The sequence below is a fragment of the Hyperoodon ampullatus genome (assembly GCF_949752795.1).
Source record: "Hyperoodon ampullatus genome assembly, chromosome: 5".
NCBI classification, from domain to species: domain Eukaryota; kingdom Metazoa; phylum Chordata; class Mammalia; order Artiodactyla; family Ziphiidae; genus Hyperoodon; species Hyperoodon ampullatus.
In genome coordinates, this window is record NC_136918.1 from 77,836,301 (window position 1) to 77,860,744 (window position 24,444).

The window sequence follows — 24,444 nt, forward strand, 5'->3', positions numbered from 1 at the left end:
ATATGATGTGATTTTTGAGACAGTAGATTTATATCTGCCATTCTTACTTATTTTGATATCTCTCATACCTTTTTGCTCTATTCCTCCTTTACTGCTATAATTGCAATAAGTGAATATTTCATACTGCAGTATTTTTCTTTAATGATTTTTCACTATTTTTGAGTTATTTGCTTAGTGGCTGCTCTAGGATTTACCATCTATCAATACACCTTAATTTATTAGAAACAGATTCAGATTTATACTAACTTAAGTGAGCTATAGACACATTACTCTTATATAGCTCTATTTCCTTTCTCCCATTTTTGTGGAATTGCTGAATATATATATGTGTGATTATATATATTACATTTATAAATACTATAAACCCTAAAATACATTGTTATAATTATTACTTTACATAATTTTATGTCTTTTAAAGAAACTAAGAGAAAAAAGAACAATTATATTTTTGTAGGTTTTGTTAATATGAATTCTTATCATTTCTGGCTTTCTTCATTTGTTCATTTGTGGAATCAAATTACCGTATGGAGTCATTTCTTTAACCCAATGCAACTTTTCTACCATCCACCTCCCTTGTACTGTTGTTAGAAAATGTATTACATTTCTATATGTCACAGGCACCAAAATACACTATATACATTGCTTTTTTAAATTAATTTTCATTGGAATATAGTTGCTTTACAACGTTGTGTTAGTTTCTTGCTGTACAGAAAAGTGAATCAGTCATACGTATATATATATCCACTCTTTTTTAAGACATCCTTCCCATTTAGGTCACCACAGAGCATTCAGTAGAGTTCCCTGTGCTAAACAGTAGGTTCTCATTAGTTATCTATTTTATACATAGTAGTGTATATATGTCAGTCCCAATCTCCCAATTCATCCCACCCCCCTTCCCCCCTTGGTAACCATAAGTTTGTTCTCTACATCTGTGACTCTATTTCTGTTTTGCAAGTAAGTTCACTGCTACCATTTTTCTACATTCCACACATAAGCGATATCATACGATATTTTTTTTTCTCTTTCTGACTTACTTCACTCTGTATGACAATCTCTAGGTCCATCCATGTCTCTGAAAATGGCACTATTTTGTTCCTTTTTATGGCTGAATAATATTCCACTGTATATATGTACCACATTCTTCTTTATCCATTCCTCTGTCGATGGACATTTAGGTTGTTTCCATGTCCTGGCTATTGTAAACAGTGCTGCAATGAACATCGGGGTGCATGCATCCTTTCAAATTATGGTTTTCTCTGGATATATGCCCAGGAGTGGGATTGCTGGGTCATATGATAGCCCTATTTTTAGTTTTTTAAGGAACCTCCATACTGTTCTCCATAGTGGCTGTACCAATTTACAAGCCCACCAACAGTGTAGGAGGGTTCCCTTTTCTCCACACCCTTTCCAGCATTTATTGTTCACAGAATTTTTGATGATGGCCATTCTGACTGGTGTGAGACAATACCTCACTGTAGTTTTGATTTGCATTTCTCTAATAATTAGTGATGTTGAGCATCTTTTCATTTGTTTGTTGACCATCTATATGTCTTCTTTGGAGATATGTCTATTTAGATATTCTGCCCATTTTTTGATTGGTTGGGTTTTTTTTTATACTGAGGTGCATGAGCTGTTTGTATATTTTGGAGATTGATCCCTTGTCACTTGCTTCGTTTGCAAATATTTTCTCCCATTCTGAGGGTTGTCTTTTTGTCTTGTTTATGGTTTCCTTTGTTGTGCAAAAGCTTTAATTAGGTCTCATTTGTTTATTTTTGTCTTTATTTTCATTACTCTAGGCGGTAGATCGAAAAAGATCTTGCTGTGACTTATGTCAGAGAGTGTTCTGCCTATATTTTCCTCTAAGAGTTTTTTATAGTATCCGGCCTTACATTTAGGTCTTTAATCCTTTTTGAGTTTATTTTTGTGTATGGTGTTAGGGAGTGTTCTAATTTCATTCTTTTACATGTAGTTTTCCAGTTTTCCCAGCACCACTTACTGAAGAGGCTGTCTTTTCTCCATTGTATATTCTTGCCTCCTATGTCATAGATTTGGTGGCCATAGATGCATAGGTTTATCTCTGGACTTTCTATCCTGTTCCATTGATCTATATTTCTGTTTTTGTGCCAGTACCATACTGTTTTGATTACTGTAGCTTTGTAGTATAGTCAAGTCAGGGAGCCTGATTCCTCCAGGTCTGTTCTTCTTTCTCAAGATTGCTTTAGCTATTCGGGGTCTTTTGTGCTTCCATACAAATTGTAAAATGTTTTCTTCTAATTCTGTGAAAAATGCAATTGGTAATTTGATAGAAATTGCACTGAATCTGTAGATTGCTTTGGGTAGTATAGTCACGTTCACAATATCGATTCTTCCAATCCAAGAACACGGTATGTTTCTCCATCTGTTTGTGTCATCTTTGATTTCTTTCATCAGTATCTTATAGCTTTCTGAGTACAAGTGTTTTGCCTCCTTAGGTAGGTTTATTCCTAGGTATTTTATTCTTTTCGATGTGATGGTAAATGGGATTGTTTCCTTAATCTCTTTCGATCTTTCATTGTTATCGTTTATTAATTTTGTATCCTGCAACTTTACCAGATTCATTGATGAGCTCTAGCAGTTTTCTATTAGCATTTTTAGGATTTTCTATGTATAGTATCATGTCATCTGCAAACAGTGACAGTTTTACTTCTTCTTTTCTGATTTTGATTCCTTTTATCTTCTTCTTCTCTGATAGCCATGGCCAGGACTTCCAAAACTACGCTGAATAAAAGTGGTGAGTGGATATCCTTGTCTTGTTCCTGATCTTAGAGGAAATGCTTTCAGTTTTTCACCACTGAGTATGATGTTAGCTGTAGGTCTGTTGAATGTGGCCTTTATTATGTTGAGGTAGGTTCCCTCTAAGCCCACTTTCTGGAGAGTTTTTATCGTAAGTGAGTGTTGAACTTTGTCCAAAGCTTTTTCTGCATCTATTGAGATGATATATATACACTGTTTTATATGATTGCTTTTTTTTTTTTTTTTTTTTTTTTTTTGGTGGTACGCGGGCCTCTCACCGCTGCGGCCTCTCCCGCTGCAGAGCACAGGCTCCGGACGCGCAGGCCCAGCGGCCATGGCTCACGGGCCCAGCCGCTGTGCGGCACGCGGGACCTTCCCGGACCGGGGCACGACCCCGTGTCCCCTGCATCGGCAGGCGGACTCCCAACCACTGCGCCACCAGGGAAGCCCTATGATTGCTTTTTAAATCACTTAGCAGAAGGAAGAAAATGCATTCTTCCCATCTTTTATAATTACCTTTACCATTGTTATTTTTCTTTTTTTTTGGTATGGATTCAAATTATTGTCTAGGTCTGGCTTTCAAATATGAAGAACTACTGTCAGTATTTTTTTAAGGTGAGTCTGCCAGCAACAAATTCTCTCATCTTTTGCTTATCTGCAAATATCTTTATTTTACCTTCATTTTTGAAAGACAGTTTTGCTGAATACAAGATTCTTGGTTGAAGTTTTTTTTCTTCCTTTGAGTATTTTGAACATGTTATCCCACCACCTTCTTGTCTCCATTGTTTCTGTTGAGAAGCCAGTTGTTAATTTTGTTGTGGTAAACCTTGTAAATGACAAGCTGTTTTTCTCTTGCTGCTTTAAAGATTTTCTCCTTGTCTTTGTCTTTCAGGATTTTTAGTATAATTCATCTATTTGTGGATCTCTTGCATGTATCCTATTTGGAATTCTTTGAGCTTCCTGGAATAGATTAACATTTTTTGAGTAAGTGGAAACTTTTCAGCCATTACTTCTTCAAATACTTTTTCTGCTCCCCTCTCTTCTTCTTTCCTTCTGGTTCTCCCATCATGCATATGTTAGTGTGTTTAATAGTGCCCCATATTTTTCTGAAGTTCTGTTCATTTTTCTTCATCTTTCTCTCTGCTCTTTGACTTGCATAATCTCTCTCAATCCTATCAAGTTTACTAACTCTTTCTTCTGCCAGTTCAAATCTACTGTTGAGCCCAACTAGTGAATTTTTTATTTCAGCTGTATTTTTCAATTCCAGAATTTCCATTTGGTTTTCTTTATAATTTCTATCTTTTATTAATACTGCCTATTTAATATGACATCACCATCATACCTTCCTTACTTCTTTAATCATGGTTTTCTTTAGCTCTTTGAAGAAAACTATAATGGCTACTTTGAACACTTTGTTAAATCTGACATCAGATCACTCTCTCAGGCAGTTTCTATTGCCTGCCTTCCCCACCATACCCCGTCACCAGTGTATGAATTATACTTTCCTTTTCTTCTGCATGTCTTGTAATTTGTTTTAATTGGAAACTGGACATTTTAGATAACATATTTTAACAACTCTAAGTACTGATCCACCTCCTCTCCCCCAGGGTTTGTTACTGTTATTTGCTTGTTTACTTGTTTCCTGACTAGCTGGATCATTTTAGTGAAATCTGCTTCCCTTTTCTCCCATAATTTGTATGAATCAAACCAAATATGAAGTGTTCTGTTCAGCCTTAAATGCCACTTTTAAAGAATACCAATAAACAAAAGCATATAAAGAGGAAGCTTCCAGGATGAGGAGGGTTTCAAATTACCAAAGGCTAAGGAAACTGGGGATATTTTATATGAAGTCAATCAGACTAATAGACTAGAAAGGACACAGAGTTGCTGACATCAAAGTTCTGGTACAGCTGAAGTCAGGGAGGGAGAGGTCACAGAACTTAGACAAGTGTAGGCATTATAGGGAACAGATTTTAGCTCAAAATACAAAAAAGAATTTTTAAAATAAGCAATTCAACAACAGCATATGCTACCTTATAAAATAACAAGGGTTCCACTTTTAAGCAGAAATTTTCAACATGTCCCAACTGTTGAGAACTGTATTCCTTGTTTGGGAGGGGATGTCTGAATAGATGATCATATGTGCTGTGACAGTCAAGAACCCTAACCTTGAATGTAGTCATTTTTACATAATGCAAAGCACTTTACATGCCATAGGTATATATTACGAACAAATTATTATTCTTTCCTAGAAGAATGTGTACCAAGAAATCTTCTTGAATGTTTCCCTAGCAAAGAGTTCCTTTGAGAATGCTGTTTAAAAGCAATTGAGATTGCTGATTAGTCACATATCTGAGAGATGACTATATAAAACACTGGGAGAAATGATTACTTTGAACTTCTACATTCTCTCATGTACTTACTTTAAAGTTTTAGAATAAATTAATTCATTTTTAAGAGTTCCTCGGTTCTTAGAAAATATTTTTTTAATGAAGTAATTGAGATCCAGAACTCACCAGAAGAAATCTTACCAACACCTTTATAGTCAACAGAAAATGCAGATGTGACTCCATTGGCTGACCCCAGTTCACCCATGGAAATTTGATAAGGGGGCCTCAGCTTGATTTCCATCTGCATGTCAGACAGATTCATCTTTGTTGAAAGAGACCTGGGATTATTATATCGCTGCTTGGTCCTCTGAATGAAGTTATCTATGTAAAATAAAAAATAAATTTCCTTGCAGTCATTTGTTAATTAAATCATTTGAAAGTGTGATGTTTATGGACAGTAAATTTTGTGATAAATGGTTTAATTTGCTATCCCAAACTGTTCAATCTGTCATGGAATGTCTTAATACTATTTGTGTTTATGGTTAATATATCATGGCATCATCAGTTTTTCTCACTAGAAATTATACTCTAGAAATTAATAACTATAAATATACTAAGGATTTAATATTACATGACTGTGAGAATATTTCTACTATTATATCTGCTTCAAGGAATTACTTTGAGCTTCTACAAAAAAACCAAAAACAGCTCCCTTTAAATTTAAACCAGTCTTCATTTTTATAGGGATTCAGATCTCATAAAATATTAAGTCTGTCAGTATTTACCAGTTGTAATTACATTAAAACATACACTGTAAATTGCATGTTCATATAAATCTGTTTTATTTATTGCTTACACCATTAGAACAGATTTTTAAAGAATAAATTTAATGAAAACAAAAGACATTTCCTAAATTTCTTCCAATTTTAGTTTCACTATTTACACCTTGAATTTACTTTTTTTCCCTCTTCTACATCAGGAGTCAAGCAAACTAATGTCCATAGGCCAAATCTAGCCTGATTTTTTTTGTGTGTGAATAAAATGTTATTAGAATATAACTATACTCATTCATTTATGTATTGCCTATGGCTGTTTTCAAGCTATAATAGCAAGGGCTGAGTAGCTGTGACAGTGATCAAATGATCCTTAAAGCCTAAAATTTTGTACTATCTGGTCCTTTCCAACAAATGTTTGCCAACCTCTGTTCTACATTAAGCAGCCTAAAAATACTATCACATAAACACAAAACTCTGAACCTCTAGCTTATAAATTTCTCACTGAAAAATTATCCTCTGGAATTAATTCTTTGAACCAATCATCAGGATCCTCTACACAGCTCAAACAGAATTTTTTTAAGAGGCACCTAAATGAAGAAGTTGCCATAATTTATAGACCATTTGTCAAATTATTCTGTCAAAAGCAAGCTAGCAGAATTTTCTGAGTTTTCCCTCTGCCCCTCAGTATTAGATGAAAAATCATTTATGACTGAATGGAGACAGGATAATGAAAAAGAAAAAAAAAATCAGGCCCTTACCAAATTCAATGAAACAGTATGGTCTGACAGCAGTATTTGTCTTCATCATGTTATAAGTAGTAATGAACTCCTTCTGAAGCTCATCCAGGAAAGAGAAGGCCAGAACATTTGGGTAATTTTCAGTGCACAACATCATGTAGCTCACTCCCATAGAGCTAATAAAACTACAGTGTAAAAAACATTGGATTTAAAATTTCAAATTAAATCAAGGTAATTCGTTACTTCAGAAGACTGGCTCTATACACCATAAACTGCTGCTACAGAGGCAATGACGATATTAACATTTATTACATATTTCAGCAAAAAAAAAGGAACCAAAATATGATACTAGTTTCAGTTGTAATTTAAAAACAGTAGACAACAAATTGGAATGTATTCACTCTGCCGTATAGCAGAAACTAACACAACATTGTAAATCAACTATATTCCACTAAAAATTAATTTTTAAAAAAGTGAAACGCATCTATAGAGAGGGACACATATTTTGATTCTAACACTTCAGTTACTTATCACTTGGGGTAGAAATCAGGAAAGACTATTCAAACAGATAAGGGTAACAGTTTAACATTTCAACCCTTCAACCTAGTGGAACTTAACACTGTTTGAATCAAGAACTTTTTAGAGGTTCTGATGAAAGTTATGGACACTCTCCCCAGAAACAACCCAGAACTTGGCACACAATTTCAAGGTCAGGTGATTACTGACCTCCTAAAGTCATCCACTGACCCCAGCATCAAATCCTCTACTCACATAATAATGAATTATAAATCATTAGGGGGAAAGAAGAGAATTTATGAGTTCATAACAACAAACAAAAGGGAAGAAAGGAAGACTCTTGTTCACAGCAGTATGCTGAGTGACACCTGGTAAATGTGGAAATAGTGTTAGAACTGGAAAAATCAGCGTTTTGCAACCCACAGAGCAAAAATTGGATCAAGCAAGTATAATCAATGGATGCTAAATCTAGGTGGATATTTTGGTGAGGAACAGGAAATTTTGCATGGCTTTAAAGTGTCTTCCCATGGATTGTTTATTGGCTGCAAGGGAATTCTACTGTATTTATTATACAGTAGAAACTAGACAACACCTTGACCAAGTACTTTAACATCTCTAATGAGGGGAAGATGGGCTTCCTGTGCCTCAGTAAGACATGTCAGCTACGTAGTATTCTGGCTAAGAATGCATAACCTGAATCTAACCATGAAGGAACATCAGAATAATCAACATTCTATTTTCTTTAAAGAGGGATAGAGGTGCTGTATTCTTTAAAAACCTCAATGTTGTAAACAAAGAAATAAAGGCTTTGGAAATGTTTCTGATCACAGGAGGCTAAAGAGACACAACTAAATGTAATACCTAACCCTAGTCTGGATCCTGTGCCAGAGAGGGGGAAAAATGCTGTAAAGGATATTCCTGGGTCAACTGACAAAACGGAAAACAGGCAGTAGAGTAGTTTAGGTGAAAGTATGGTATCAATATTAAATTTAATAGACCTGATAACTGTACTATAGTTAAGTAAGAGAATATCCCTAATCTTAGAAAATACACTTCGAAGTAGTTAGGAATAAAGGGGCATGGTATTTGTAAGTTTCTCTCAAATGGTTCAGACAAAAATAAATCAGACAGATAGATAGGTAGACAGATAAAACAATAAAGCAAATGGGGTAAAATGTTAACAAAAGGTGAGTCTGGGAACAAGTATGATTTGTAATTTTCTTATTTGTACAACTTTTCTGAAAGTTTGAAAGTATTTCTAAATAACAAGTTAAAAATTAAAAACAAAAATGTTTAAATTAACCATTTTCTATTAAAAAATTTTTCTAAAATAAAGTATACACTCCCCTGTAACAAGCAGAGTATGGGACAAAAATTAACCCTTTTTAATGAGTCACTTAAACATTCTTTCATGGTACTATCAACATAGCTCTGGTCTAGATCAAGGGGAGCAAACAGAGCATACAGGCTGTAACTCCCACTCCCATGCCAGACACTGCTAATCTATCAAAGCAATTTTTACTGCCAAACCCTGATCCATGTTGGAGTCCCCCTCTCCCCTCTTTTCTCTAATACTGTAGTAGCAGAATTTATTTATTATTTTTAATTTAACTTTTAAAATAAATATATTCACATGACTCAAATTTTAAAAGAATGAAAAATGAAAGGAAATACTATACTTGAAGTCTTATTTCCACCTCTGCTCAAAGACAGCCAGTTCTCTGTCCCTCTAGCAACTCATGTTATTAATTTCGTATGTATCCTTCCAGTGAGAGTTTATGCATATGCAAGCAAATGTACATATATCTTTCTTTCTTAAAAGACCACCCAAGGCAGCCAAATGATGTGGGGTTCGCACCTATTAATCATCTATTATTAATGGTGTGGGATATACTACTAGTGAAATTGTGCTGATCTTATGCTTCTGGAATAACCTGGAATTCCTTTCTGAAGTTCCACTTAACACATAGTCATTTCATGCAATGTTTTTCAAACTCCAAGTTGTGACCCACTAGCAGATCATAAAATTAGTTCAGTGAATTACACACAGCATTTTCTTAAAAATGGAAATAGAATATAACAGAAAATACCAGAATGCTTATTGTTTCATAAAACTTTTGTTTATCCTATTTGTATGTTAAGTAATGGTCACAAAGTAAAATGCATCTCTTCTTATGGGTCACAGTCAAAAAAGTTTAGCCATAACATACTGTATTTTCCTACAAAATTGACAACTAAATCAAAAATCAAAGTATGATTTTCCCAAGTACTTTTCCCTTTCCAAAATAATCTTCCCTGTCGTTATCAAAATTCTTTGACATGTCATTAGCATTCAAATATATCTTACAATAACTTGAATTGGGATAAAACACAATTGGTGATTGGCTTCTACACATTTGGAACTTCCAAGTGGCTAGCTAGGAGTTATTTCACTATGCTTCAATAAGATGACTGAAGCTTTTAGACTCCATTTCTTGTGCTATAACAGGGTTTTACTTTACTTCCATATTAATAAGTGAACCACAGACACCTACGTGAGTTTATCCCAAATGGTTTTTCTTGCTTGAGCTCAATCTAACTGGAGAATTTTTTGTGAAATTAAAAAAAAAAATCCTATGTTTTTAAGGTTGTATGTTAACGTTTTCAGAGAGTCTTTATTCCAAAGTCTTTATTTTTCTATAAATGCATGATATTCTCTGAAAATGCTATATTCTATAATATTGTGACTTTTCATAGTGAATTTACCTTTACAATGCTGTATTTATTTGAAATGCAAAGCCAGTTTTCCAAAAGTACATATAGCTCTGTCGATTTACCTTTGTTACCAAAAGTTCTACTTTTTCATATCACTGGTACAAACTGAAAGACTCCTACCATCACACTGAGGACTACTCACATGAAATAGTCTAACGTCACTAGAGGCATGCCAGTTTGTGCAGCCTTTAGCCTGTCCATCAGGTTCATTTAGCTCACTTGTTATAGACAATCTGGCTGTTATCCTTCTGCCTTGATGAGGAGGAAGAAAAGTAGTAGTAATAATAGTAACAGTAGCAGGTACGGTTTACTGACCACTTAGTATGAACTAGGCCCTTTGCTAAATATATTACATATTTTATCTAATTTCATTCTTACTTTATTGTAAACAAAGCACCTGTTATTTTTCTTCATGTAACTAACCCAGATCGTACTTATATATTTGTATGTTTGTTGTAATGTCTCTCACTAATATCTATGCTCCATGAGAGCAGGGATGATTTCTTTATGGTTCACCACTGTATTCTTAGCATCTAGAATATTATGTCTAGTACGCAATAAGTGCTCAGTAAGTTAGTAAATAAATGAGTGCACAGATGGCATCATTCATTTACTCATTTATACCTAATTTGTTTAGTATATTGTGCACAGATAATTGCACAGCTCAGTGGTATCTACACAAAGAAGAAGGTCAACAAATACTTGACAAATGACAGAAGGGAGCAGAACTTCGCCTGCTCTTCCAGGTCAGTGTTACCAGAAGGCTTCAGTTCAGATCACTGAGTCTTCAACATCCCCCTACTTAAAACACAGGGCTGTTCTCAGGGACCATGTAGAATTACTCACCTCTGCAGTGAGTACCTCCAGATGGTTGTAAAGGTCTAACAAGTATGTCTGCTTTCCTTTTATCACTGTCATTACTAATCTCACAACAACACAAAGTCTTCTTTTCTCCACCTTGAGCACAATTCTTAAATTGCCATTGTTTTCTTCCTACTTTGCTCTAATTTCCTTTTTATTTCCTTCCACTTCTGTGCTTTGGGACCAATGGGATTTGATCTCTATAGCTACTGCCTTTCTTCTGGCCAAGGAATTTATCCAACCTCATTACATCTTTGGTTCCTCTCCACAGCACACACACTAGGAACTTCTTTGGGGCCTTCCAAGATCAAGTATGTCTTGAACAGGTAAGGCTGGTGGAAGTTCAAACTCCAGGTAGAAGGATTTACCTCTTTCAATCACTTTGTTCAAAAGCTAATTTTATCATGTATCCAAGCAGGCCATACCTCAAGTGATTCCTAAAGTCCAACAAAACGAATAAGTGGTTTTAGACATTAAACTTTTCCTGGTATCTAATTTTATTTATGAAATGTCAAAAAAATTTTAGACATCACCAATTAAACACCGACATTATTAGGACGTGCTGGCTTGCTGTACCAAACTAAATAATAAGTGAAAACGATGATCTTCCCCACAGCAAATAATAGAGCACCTAGCATATGTCCAGCATTCTACTCTATAGGCTCTGATGTCAAAGACCAAGTCCCTGCCTGCCAGGCGCCTGCAATTAGGTACTGGGAATACACTTAAAACGATATACAAAACAAGATTAAAGAAACAAAACTGAATTTTTTAGCATGCCAAATGACAAAATATATAGCAAACTATTTATAAATTGAAACAGCAATAATATTTGTATTACATATAGTTTTCATTCTGCTATTGTATCATTGCACACAGGAAATCTGCTTATCCTTTGTAGTCATATTTACCCAGTAAATAGCTTTCCTGGGTGAAGAAAAGTTCTCCAGTAGGACATGAACTCTCTAATCTACTCTTAAAATTGTTAAGCATAAGAAAAATTTTATTTTCGAAAGAGAACCTTCCATACTGAACTCCATTCCCTAAAATAAAGCGTTTACACTTTTAAATATAAAAAAAGGGTTTGATGTTATGAAAGTCAGTATACCTTATGAATTTATTATCACCATATACATCTGATGAGAAACAAGGTGAAAACAAGACTTCGCCATCAGTAGGACAGTAAGGTGATAAGAACCAGAAAGAGAACTCAGTAACACTGTCTGCCATGAGCAGCATTCTACCAGGAACTTCGTATTTTCTCACTTATTCCTCTCTTAGGTAGCCAACCTTTAATTACCCTCCAATGGTGAAGAGCTAAATACATTATCCCATAAATAAAAGACCCATTTTAGTCACTAATTTAAACCTCATTAAATAAGAAAATATGTATTAATATGTAATATGCCAGGTGATAGCAACTTACAACAATAAGCTAAAGGAGAATCAAATGATTTTAAGCAGCCAAAGGTGATTACACCATCAGAACCTTGGATACAAAATTTGCCTTTAACACCCTTCATTCTCTTTTTCTGCAGAGTTAATCTCCTGATTCACCCTTTCCCACTAACCCTAATACCTTCACACCTTCACACACCAGAGAATAAAGATCCTGACTTTTTTCAGATAACCAATCATAGATAATCCCTCATTTGCCTGTTAGTTGTATTCCAGAAGTTTACTGCACCTACAGAAACTGTACTGTAAGAGTAATTAGATTCCTAGACCAGTTCATAAGAGTCTATTTAACATATGTGGTGCTGAAAAGCTGTGGATTTTACCATAATAAACGGTAGAAAAGTGATATGATGCTAATAATGAGACAAAACACAGGTTACATTCTTCCCCCAAGTGGTCTGGTAGCTACTGGTGGGTTGCATTCCCGTCACACCCCCTCCCCACCAAACACCTTGTCTTCAATGAGACAATGCTATCTCATCAATTTTAGACTTCGCATATACTCTGTTCCTCATCATTACTGAACCAAAAGGGGGGGGGGTAGTTTCACTTAATTCTCTTCCCTGGTTAATTCTGCTGTCCATAAAATGAAAAGAATTAGGAGAATTAGGAATGCACCCTGTCAAGAAAGAGGTTAAGGGTAAAAGGAGGTAACTCCATCTTTTACCAGAGAATAATGTGATTGCTGAAGCAAAAAGACGGTATGGGGCTTCCCTGCTGGCGCAGTGGTTAAGAATCCGCCTGCCAATATAGGGGACACAGGTTCGAGCCCTGGTCTGGGAAGATCCCACATGCTGCAGAGCAACTAAGCCCGTGAGCCACACTACTGAGCCTGCGCTCTAGGGCCCATCAGCCACAACTACTGAGCCTGCGTGCCACAACTACTGAAGCCCACATGCCTAGAGCCCATGCTCTGCAACAAGAAAAGCCACCGCAATGAGAAGCCCACGCACAGCAAGGGAGAGGAGCCCCCGCTCGCCGCAACTAGAGAAAGCCTGCACACAGCAACGAAGACCCAACGCAGCCATAAATAAATAAATAAATAAATAAATTTTTTTTAAAAAAGGACTGTATGTCAGATATACCATTTATTAGCTTTGTGACTTTGAACAAGTTTCTTTACATCCCTAAGTCTCAGTTCCCTCATCTGAAAATAGGGGTGGTAGTACTACAATGGCTATCTGCTCAGCGTCCCTTCTCCCCTTCCCTTTGGAGAACTATTTCCAGCCCCACCACCTATTCTATATGGCTTTGATAAAGCTGCCCATCAAACGGGTGGGCATGTAATCCAGGCCAGGCCAACTAAGAGTACCTTAGCCCTCCAACCACAATGTTAGTCCAGAAATGGGCCATGACACAGCAAGGCCAATTGAAATCCTTTTCTTGAAACATGGAGGCAGTGGGGTTGCCAGCTGGAATGAAGTAAGCCTGGAGCTACCTGTGCAGTGTTTTCCAATATGTGCAGAATATCTATCTGCAAACGGAAAGACTGGAGAAATGAGACAAAGATTCCTGATAACATCTGATTCCCTGGCTCCAGCCAACTAGGTAACTGGCTTATCCTTCACAATACCCTTTTTTTGCTTAAGCCAGTGTGAGTTGTGTTTTTGCCCTTGGCAATGGGGAAAAGTTCTATTTAAAAGCCATTCACAGAGCTGTTGCAAAATTTAATGAAAAGTAACTAAATTGCCTAGCAATTGCAGGTACTTAATAACTGGGTCCTTGTTGAAGCTCTTACTCCCATAATCAGAAAATACCACCAAAGAGTGAAAGGAAAGCCAGAAACAAAAACCAAAAGGCAGGTAAGTCTAAAACAGCATTCCTGGCTGCAGGTAGCAGTCTGGGGACAAATATGAAGAAAGCGACTCCTCAGTTAAGGAGAGAACCTATGAAGCTCACAGCCATTATCAGACTTCAAATGAATTTACTGTGAAAGAGCTAAGGAATTTCACTTCTTGCACTAAAGCTCACAACAGAGTATGACTGACCTCCCAAAGTGTTTGTCTTTTCATAAGATCAGTGTCTCAACGTTTATCAAAATGTACAACTATGATTTTTAAGCACCTAAAACCAATCTCAAAGTTTTAAGGTCTCATAAGACACAATTTTCATGTGGTTCATAATTATTGCTTCAGTCACTGTTGTTTCCTAAGTAGTAACATAAGTTTATCTATTAAACAGTTATTACAATTTAACTATCCTTCAACTAATAAAATAGATGAATTCCTTAAAATTTTATACAGAGGATTATAATATCACTATGTAATGTGAAAAGAAATCACAAACCTGGATTACCCACCCACACCCACACCCACCCCCAATCAATGAGTCAAGGTGAAGAAGAAAATGAAGAAAATGAAGACTTAACTTTAACTCCATTGCACTCAGAATCCTGCCATAACCCACAAACAACCATCCCTCATGTAACAGCTACTATGATACATGCAAGGCATTGTGTCAGCACAAGCCAGGCTCCACAGAATGTGCTTCATTAGCTGAATTGAATTATTCAGCTACTACAATCTGATGAAATTCATCTTTTTCCCAATACATAGGGGGAGAAAATTAAAGGAATTTTCACAATTTTAAATGTTACCTATTTCTTTTCCTTAAAACTTTGGACTTCCTTTACCTATTCAACTAGAATCTAATGTGAGGTACCATCTGATTTAGCATATAATTAGACACTTAGCTTTGCTTCTCAGAGGTATTCTGCAAAGAGCACTTCAGTTTCTGTACAAATTTGAAAACCACAATGTTAAGAGATGAGGAATCAAAAATAATATAAGCCAGGGCACATCAACTATCTCAATGAGTTACAACCTAGTTGTAGAGAGTGGATATAGAAATTTTAAAAAATATTATTAAGAAAAAAATGATGAAAAAGTCAGTCAACAAGTTCTACAGGCAACCTGTGAAGGGAGTAAGATCACTAAAGAAATTATTGGGTTGGCCAAAAGGTCCATTCGTTTTTTTCCATAAGATGGCTCTAGTAGCACTTAGTTGTCTTTAACTTCATTCTAAACAATTTTGTTAGGTTGTATGTGACAGCTGTCATATCAGCGTACATTTAAAAAAAGACTTATCAAAGTTGGTGAATTTTTGTGTAGCCATTTTAATATTGAAGATGGAAGAAAAAAAGCAACATTTTCAGCATATTTTGCTTTATTATTTCAAGAAGGGTAATAACGCAACCGAAATGCAAAAAAAGATTTGTGCAATGTACGGAAAAGGTGCTGTGACTGATCAAATGTATCAAAAGTAGTTTGCGAAGATTTGTGCTAGAGATTTCTCACTGGACGATGCTCCACGGTCAGGTAGACCAGTTGAAGTTGATAGCAATCCAATTGACACATTAATTGAGAACAATCAACGTTATACCATGCAGGAGGTAGCCGACAGACTCAAAAATATCCAAATCAAGTGCTGAAAAGCATTTGCACCAGCTTGGTTATGTTCATCACTTTGATGTTTGGGTTCCACAAAAGTTAAGTGAAAAAAACTTTCTTGACTGTCTTTCTGCATACAATTCTCTACTTAAACATCATGAAAACGTTCGTTTTGAAAACAAATTGTGATGGGTGATGAAAAGTGGATACTGTACAATAATGTGGAATGGAACAGATCGCAGGGCAAGCGAAATGAACTGCCACCAACCACACCAAAGGCCAGTCTTCATCCAAAGAAGGTGATGTTGTATATATATGGTGGGATTGGAAGGGAGTCCTCTATCACGAGCTCCTTCTGGAAAACCAAACTATTAATTCCAACAAGTATTGCTCCCAGTTAGACCAACGGTAAGCAGCACTCCACAAAAAGTGTCCAGAATTAGTCAACAGAAAACACATAACCTTCCATCAGGATAATGCAAGACCGCATGTTTCTTTGATGACCAGGCAAAAACTGTTATGGCTTGGCTGGGAAATTCTGATTCATCCGCCGTAGTCACCAGACGTTGCATCTTCGGATTTCCATTTATTTAGGTCTTTACAAAATTCCCTTAATGGAAAAAATTTCAATTCCCTGGAAGGCTGTAAAAGGCACCTGGAACAGTTCTTTGCTCAAAAAGATAAAAAGTTTTGTGAAGATGGAATTATGAAGTTGCCTGAAAAATGGCAGAAGGTAGTGGAACAAAAGGGTGAATACGTTGTTCAATAAAGTTCTTGGTGAAAATGAGTCTTTTATTTTTACTTAAAAAACTGAAGGCACTTTTTGGCCAACCCAATAAATAGTAGTAATGAGGCAGAAGGTGATTCAAAAGACACAAGCTATAAGCTGGGCTTTGAAAGAAAGAGAAGCATTTAAAAACACGGCTGAGAAAGCAGACTGGTGCCAGCTTCATGCTGTGCTACAACTACTGCAGATCTGTGAGTTTTATCTGGCAAACTCATGGTGGTTAAAAAAAGAGGTGTCCTATGAGAATTTTAAATAAGTCAGGTAACACATAAATTCCCAATTTTATATATTTCAGGCTAAATTTATTGTCATATAGCATAAAAACCTCAATAAACTAGAAACCAACTAACAAGCCTTCCAATCAATAATAGAAAATATATGAAATCCAGGTTCTTGTCAGGAACTAGAACTGAAAATTCTGTTATTCAATCCTTTTTTAAAACTTGTCTACAAAAATACACAAAGAGGCTTTTCTATGTGTGGTTCTGGGGGCCCTGTAATCTATTTAATCCTTTAGACATTTCTAAATTGTATTCTATGATCAGGCTGATTAGACCTCTGCTGATTCACCCCACTCCTAAACTCACTAATAAATTGCTTTTTGCATCATGCTATTTGTTTACACTAAGGAATACTACAAGAAAAATCATAAAAAGCTCATTATTATGGTTCCTGGAAGAATGCTATCCGAATTCTGTCTCTCTTTATGTATATCAGGTTTCAGTAACATGAAAAGCAACATTTTTATCCAATGGATACTGTGAATCCTATAAATGATCCATTATCCCCCTTTGTTTTGGCCCCAAGGAAGTTCAGAACAATGTTTGTAGCCCTTTTCTAAAAAATGAACAAACTACTTAGTTTGCATCTCCAGAAAAAAATGTTACTTCAGTTTATTATTCTATGTTTATTTTTTCGCTCATATGATTCTCTTACCTGTACTCTTGAATTTTTTTTTTAATTGCCTCACATCCCTTGTAGAATAACATGGGGTGCAAACAAATAATACAAAATCTAGAATTCACAACAATTAAACAGCATTGGGCACTGGAGGGGTGTTAACATTTTACTACATTCTACTCTACTTTTAAGACAATAGGTAGAGGAACAAAAAAATTTGCAAAGAAGTTTTTTGTTTTTTTTTTAAAGTCCAGGATATCTGCCAGAATTAATACACATTCAAGCCAATCTTCTGTAATGCTGGTTATCTGTCTACAACACTATACAATAACTGAAACTCAGAACACTACACCCAGAGCACTAAAAGAGCCTATTAAATATTAGAATGCTTCAGGCTTTTTCTTCAAAAAATAGAAGTACACTAAGACATCGTTTTACATATATTTTAACTACCATGACCACCACCACATTTTCTAGTTAAAACTCTCAGAAAACCCAATTAAAGATAATACCTCATTATCCCAGGTAATCCAAGTAAATATGGACCTTCTCTAAGGTTCTATTCTGGGCCTCTCTGAAACTCAGTGGGCATTTCTACCCTTACAGTTTCAATTTCTATGTGAATGATTCCAAAATCTCTATCCCACCTCAACTGGACACCTTGTCATAACCTCAATTAAAATGCTCAAAATGGAGCTTCACTGTCTTCCTCTTCTCCCTCACCCCATAAGTAACCCTTTCCAAAGATCTCATTCTGTCCAATTCCAATTCCAAGTCATCTTTGTCCCTTCCTTCTCCTCATCTCTGGTATTCTATCTTATCAGGCTCAACTGTTTCTTCTTCTGAAGTAGCTTTCTGGTTGGCATTTTCTTTTTCATTTGCACTTGTATGTTACTAGTTCAGGCCCTAATTATAAGTTGACACCTCTCCTCTCCTCAGACTTTCCATTTCACCCTCTATTTCACTGTCTCAGCATTGTTTTTTATCAAGTCATTTCCCTCAATCCTGCAGTAGGAGTTTCCTATAACCTATTATATCATCAAAGTGACATCTCTCAACCTGAACTTGCAGGGAAATCTGGGATCTGGCCCCACACTAAGTATCTCACATTTCCCATAACTATCCCTAAATCACCATTCACTACACCAGGCCAAGCAGGTTAATGCACCTACCATGCTAAGTCACAGTCTTTACTTTTTCTGCCTCCTCTCTACACCTGGAATTGTCCTCCTCTCTGCCTTAGCCAAATCTTACTAATTCTCCAGGACATGGCTCATGTCTCATCTCAGTAACGAAGCCCTCTCCTTATTATATCACATATGGACTTTGTTCTTATCTGATTTCCCACTGTATGCACAATCAGTATCAAATTGCTTGGGTTAATTGTTCTCTAATTGTTTCATGTGTATGCTCTCCCACTCGGTCTCATCTATTCCCATGGTTTTAATTATAAACTGTAAGCTGACTTCCAAATCTAAATCTCCACACTTGTCCTTCTCTTCACTAAATTTAAGACTTATACATCCAACTGCCTACCTGAAGTCCCATTTGGATGTTTAAAGGACATCTCAGACTTAACAGTCCAAACAGAACTCTTGATTTTTTACCACTGAAACACATATCCTCCAGTCTTGCTCATTTCAGTCCCATTATCCAAGTAATTATGGACATTGTTTAGGCCAAAAATCTAGAGGTAACTCTGATTATTCTCTTTCCCTCACATTCCACTTCAATCCATTAGGAAGATTTGTTGGTACTGCTCCCAAAATACAGCCCAAATCCAACCCCTTCTCATCCTTATCACTCTTATTCAAGTTATAAGCATCACCTCTACCTGAACTTCTCTAAGAGTCTCCTAAATGATCTCGCTGCTTCCACTTCTAGAGCCCATTCTTCATATAGCAGCCAGGATGATCTACTCAAAGCCAAAATTAGATTTTATATAACTCTCCAGCTTAAAACTCTCCAATGCCTTCCTATTACATTAAACTCAATCCAAACTCCTTATCATAGCCTAGAAGGCCCTACGTAACCTGTCCCATTCCTACCTTTCTAACCTCACTTTCCACCACTCTATTAATTGTCTGTATTGCTTCATTGTCTTGGTTTTCTTTCCATCCCTTGATCTGTAGTGAAGGCTTTCTGCACTGGCTATCAGCTCTGCCTTGATCTTCATCCACCGCATTCTTAAGACTGCCGTCTTTCACATCTTTTAGGTCTCTGTTCAAATGTAACCCTCTCAGAGGTCCTTGACCACCATAAAGTCACTATTCCATTGCCCAGTTTTACTTTCTTTATATACAATAAATAGTGATGAGCACTATCCCCTCTCACTAGGATGTAAACTTCTTAAGTTCATTGAGGCAGATATCAGGTATGATTTTTTATATTTCCCATGACAGTTTTCCTGGGCATGTGAGAACACCAATAAATATCTAATGATCAATTATAAGATACAGTATCTGTAATCTGCAAAACTATAAAATTTTCTAAAGCCACACATAAACACAGAGAAACTATAAAAAGGGGGATGACATGATGAATACTATTTAGTATAAGTTCAGAACCACATGATTCTTGACTTGAAAAGTTCTCCTAAACTAATCAAACACTAATTTCTATTTAGACCACTTAAATTTCATTAAAATGACAACCACTAAGCAAATGATTCTAATGGAGCAAACCAATGTCTTACTTAATGTTATAATGTCCAGTTTTCAGTGTACATCTATCAGGAAGCTGAGCCAGTTTTCTCGAGAGCATTTTAAAGTACTTTCTGCACTCTTGCATGCCTGTGCCTTGTTCATAGTCAGTAGAAGCAGAAAGTGGCAGTCCATCTCTGACACGAATGACTGAGGCAGATAAAATCATAGACATTTCAACTGACAGAGAAGACCTGAAACAAAACGAACAATTTGGGTTAGGTAAGAAATTAAAGCCAAAGCTGATAAACACAGTGCAAAAATGTGCAACTCACTAATAATCAAAGACGTTAATTAAAGCAATGATCTATCATACTTTCCTTCACAAATTAGCTGTTAAAAAAAATACTTCTTTCTGGCATTTCCATAAGTATATGTGGAAGTACATATTGGAATAAAAACCATTCTCAAAACAATTTGTTGATATTCAACAAGAGTTTAAAAATATTTATGCCCTTTGACCACAATTTATTTACATAACCCTATCTTAAAGAAAATAATAAGAATTATACAAGATTTTAAACAGAAAGACATTCTTCTCATAGAAATAACTGAAAACAACCTAAACGTTCAACAATAGGGGGATGGTTAAACAAATTATGGTACACCCCTATGATGGAATATGATGCAACTAAAAGTTATGTTTGTTAAAAATAATTTAGTAATGTGGTAAAATGCTTATATGTTAGGTAGAAAAAAAGCAGGATCAAAACTGCATATGGGGCTTCCCTGGTGGCGCAGTGGTTGAGAGTCCGCCTGCCGATTCAGGGGGACACGGGTTCGTGCCCTGGTCCGGGAAGATCCCACATGCCATGGAGCGGCTAGGCCCGTGAGCCATGGCCGTTGAGCCTGCGTGTCCGGAGCCTGTGCTCCACAACGGGAGAGGCCACAACAGTGAGAGGCCCACATACCGCAAAAAAAAAAAAAAAAATGCATATGTTGTTTTCCATAAAGACACAGAGGAGGAAGAAGGGAGGGATAAATAGAGAAATAGATATTGGAAGGAAACATGACAAAATTAGAATGCTTATCTCCAGGAAATAGTATTATGGGTGATTGTTATCATTTTATAATTTCCTAAATTTCTGTAATGTTCCACAATGAGCACATATTACTTTCCACAATGGGCACATTACTTTTATAATCAGAACAAATGTTTTTATTTAAAATAAATTTTAAAGCTAAAGGAATACTACTTTTTTTTCTTTTTTTTTGGCCATGCCATTAGGCACACAGGATCTTCCCCCACCAGGGATCAAAACCGTGCCCCCTGCATTGGGAGCACGGAGTCTTAACCACTGGACCGCTAGGGAAGTCCTAAAGGAATACTACTTTTAATGTTGTTCTCAATCTTTTTATCAGAAAGCAAATCATAATGACCTTTTTTTATTATATTCTAATCATGCTTTACAAAAATAGATAAAAGGACTGCACAGGCCTATGCAGTTCTGAAAGAAATCAGGTAAATAGCCAAACTTTGATAAAATACACACACACAGACACACACACAGTGGTCCCGTGTAAAAACCATTGGAATTTTGATTAGAAATGCAGATTTCTGGGTCCACCCTCCCCCAAAAAATTCTGATCCATTAACTATGGGGTGGGGCTTGAGAATTTTCCATTTTCAGCAAATTCCCTAAGTAATTACTATGCTTATTATCTAAGGGTCATACTTTGAAAAACACTGAATTAAAACATGTTCACAGTCTGAAACTAAGTGATAACTCTTTCCTGCCAGGCAGGAAAGAGCACAATGCCACTAAATACTTCTCCTTCACTAACAGGAGGCACAACTGGTAAAAAACTGAAAAATCTGGTAACAATTTCATAGGCTTTTTTCAAGATATTGTATCTCAGAAACTAAATTAATCCTTACCTGCCCAGCTCAGCTAGGTCAATATTATCTCACTCCAAAAATGAAAAACTTAGTAATACATCAAAAAAATGACAAAGAAAATCAACTGCTACCAGTTTTGGAAACCAGTGGTCCCTAGTTTTTGTTGCTATGTCAAGTTAAAATCTGAGTGCCCATTCATGATGGTAACTGACTGACATTAAAATCAATCCAAATAATAAAGCTAATGCTTTAAATTTACTTCCCCCTTTTCCTTTGAGGAAAAGCTAGGTATTAATATGTCATTACCTTTTAATATTTTTCTCCTCCATTTATTTAAAAGGAAAAAAACCCAGCAGGAATTAAATTAGCCTTTACCATAATGGAAACTTCGAACAGAAGTTCCAACATGACATATCCAAATCATTTTTTTTCCTATTCAACCAGTTTCTTTTTTCTTCTAAAAGCAGTAGCAAAAGAAAGCAGAGATCCCTCAAGGGATATTGTCTATACTATAAATCTCTTTTAAAAATTGTTACCACATTTTTTTATTTATTAAACCACAACTGAACATTTAGCCTAAGTGTAAGATATTAGGAAAACGCCTTACTTCATACCCTTACAAATTTATGATTTAAATATAAAACTTTGTCTTTCCAGAAGTATACTGCAACACAATGACCACTCTGGGAATTAACATGAGAGCAGGGTTGTGTCTTGTAGTTTCCAAACATCCATATTCTTAGTAGTATTTAAAAGCAGACTGCATTCTTTATGCCTGATCTTTCTAGGATCCCAACAGAAATATTAGGAATAATCTTTATTATAGGGTGCCAACTTTCATATAATCATCAAAGTTACTCTTTTTTATGACTTAAAACACAGAAAGATATGATTCATACTTCCTAAAACATATACTGAAAAAAGAATAACAACCTGGTTAAGTTCCATTCATTTAACAAATATTTATTGAGTACATACTGTATGTCAGGGGCTATTTCAGACATTAGGAATAGATAGTTCCTACCACCGAGAAGCATCGGACCAGAATTAAAGAAATTCAGATGGAAAGAGCAAATACAACACAAGCTATGTTGCCCACCGCTTTAACTGGAAAACTATAGTTAGACAAACTTGCCTTTCAGATATTCCTAATACACACTTTTAGGCTTGTCATGGAAAGCACAACACAGCAGTGATATTCCCTTCCTAAATTCTTGAAAGGTTTTCAGAGAATTGTTTGTATTTATCAGTAGATAGGATTTTTCTGAGGAGAAAAAATTAAATCTCTTCCTTCCAGAGTCATTTAACCTAGCATCCAAACCAGTGAACTAACAAAAGAAACTGGGATGACTGTCCAATGAACAATGTGAGGCTTGACTACTTTGCAGATAGACTTCAATCACCTTAGGATAAGCAATCTCTCTTTTATCAACTCAATAAATATACCCCCCTTTTTTTCTTTTTACCTCGAATTCTCAATACAGTTCCTTAAAAAAACAAACACACACTCCAATCTTATCTGGACTGTGGTAGTAGAACAAGGAATCTGTCAACATCAAGGCCAAGCTAGGGTTAGGATATCCTTAGAGAGTAGGCAAGGTGGTGGCTGGAAAAACCAAGGAAGAGCCAGTAGGAATTGAGGAAAGGAAGAGGTCAAAACACTTGCATGGGAAGATTCAAGAGCAGTAGTAGTTTTATTGGGGCCACAGATACATTTTTAGGCCACTGGTCCATTTTCCCTCACCTTTAACAGAAAAAAATATAACATATGCCTTTAGACAGCAGCAGAAAACTCACAGGGAAATCTGAGTGCTGGCTTATATATTCTTTGCCCAATAGCAACTGCTAGAGGAAAAAGCCCAAAGCAGATTCTAGGTAGGTCTGGGTAAACATTTACGTAAAGGCTGAGGAAAATAAACTTCCACAACACCAAACACCTATAGCAGTGGTTACCAGCCTTTTAGACCCAAGATAACAAGATGCTGACCTGTTTTCTTCAGAACCTTGTGGGGTGATGACTGTAGGCCCAAGGTTCCAGGAAGGTAATTTCTCAAAAAGTAATAAACAAAACCCAACATATAAGTACATTTTATATCTACTTTCCAGCAAGATGCTTTCATAAATGCCTCTTTTAAGATAAAAAAACATTTCATAATAGGTTAATCATTCATATTTTATTTTAGTCCATTATTTCCCAAACTTCAGTCACCCAAGTACCATTTTCAGAAGTCTTACCATATCTGCATCTCACCTGTACTATTTTTTACCTAATACAGGTCTTTCAATTGATTTATTTTTTTGCCCTATGCTTAGTAATAGTATCTGTGAAATCAGTTTTAAGGTGTTAGGTCCTTCTCCTAATTTAAATTAAAATATATAAAGAACTTTTGTTTCATTCAAATGTGTGTGTAAATTTTTGGAGAATGTTTTTTTAAGTTCATCTGCTTATCATTCAAATTATATTACCTATCTGATGTTACCAAAGTTTGGGAAATACTACCTTGGTACATACTATTTTATAAAAGTGCTAGCTGAGATCTGGGACTTGGGGTTACTTGTGGAGAAAGCTACACTAATTGTGATGCACAGGGTTGGGGCAAGATTGAGTGAAAAGGGAAGGAT

General features: G+C 35.9%; 1 protein-coding gene across 1 annotated transcript in view; it reads right to left on the reverse strand.

The window, feature by feature from the left end:
• The window catches only part of SEC22A (SEC22 homolog A, vesicle trafficking protein), a gene marked incomplete at its 3' end in the record, with an annotated part of 71,149 nt that extends 47,236 nt beyond the window's left edge, over positions 1-23,913 (reverse strand). The window contains exons 1-4 of the mRNA XM_079704756.1: positions 23,810-23,913; positions 19,976-20,176; positions 6,637-6,800; positions 5,289-5,483 (exon numbers count right to left, since the gene is read on the reverse strand). Coding sequence (XP_079560882.1) covers positions 5,289-5,483; positions 6,637-6,800; positions 19,976-20,176; positions 23,810-23,910 — 661 coding nt within the window. The 5' untranslated portion in view covers positions 23,911-23,913. The remainder of the gene's footprint in view (positions 1-5,288; positions 5,484-6,636; positions 6,801-19,975; positions 20,177-23,809) is intronic.
• Positions 23,914-24,444: the final 531 nt, after the last annotated feature.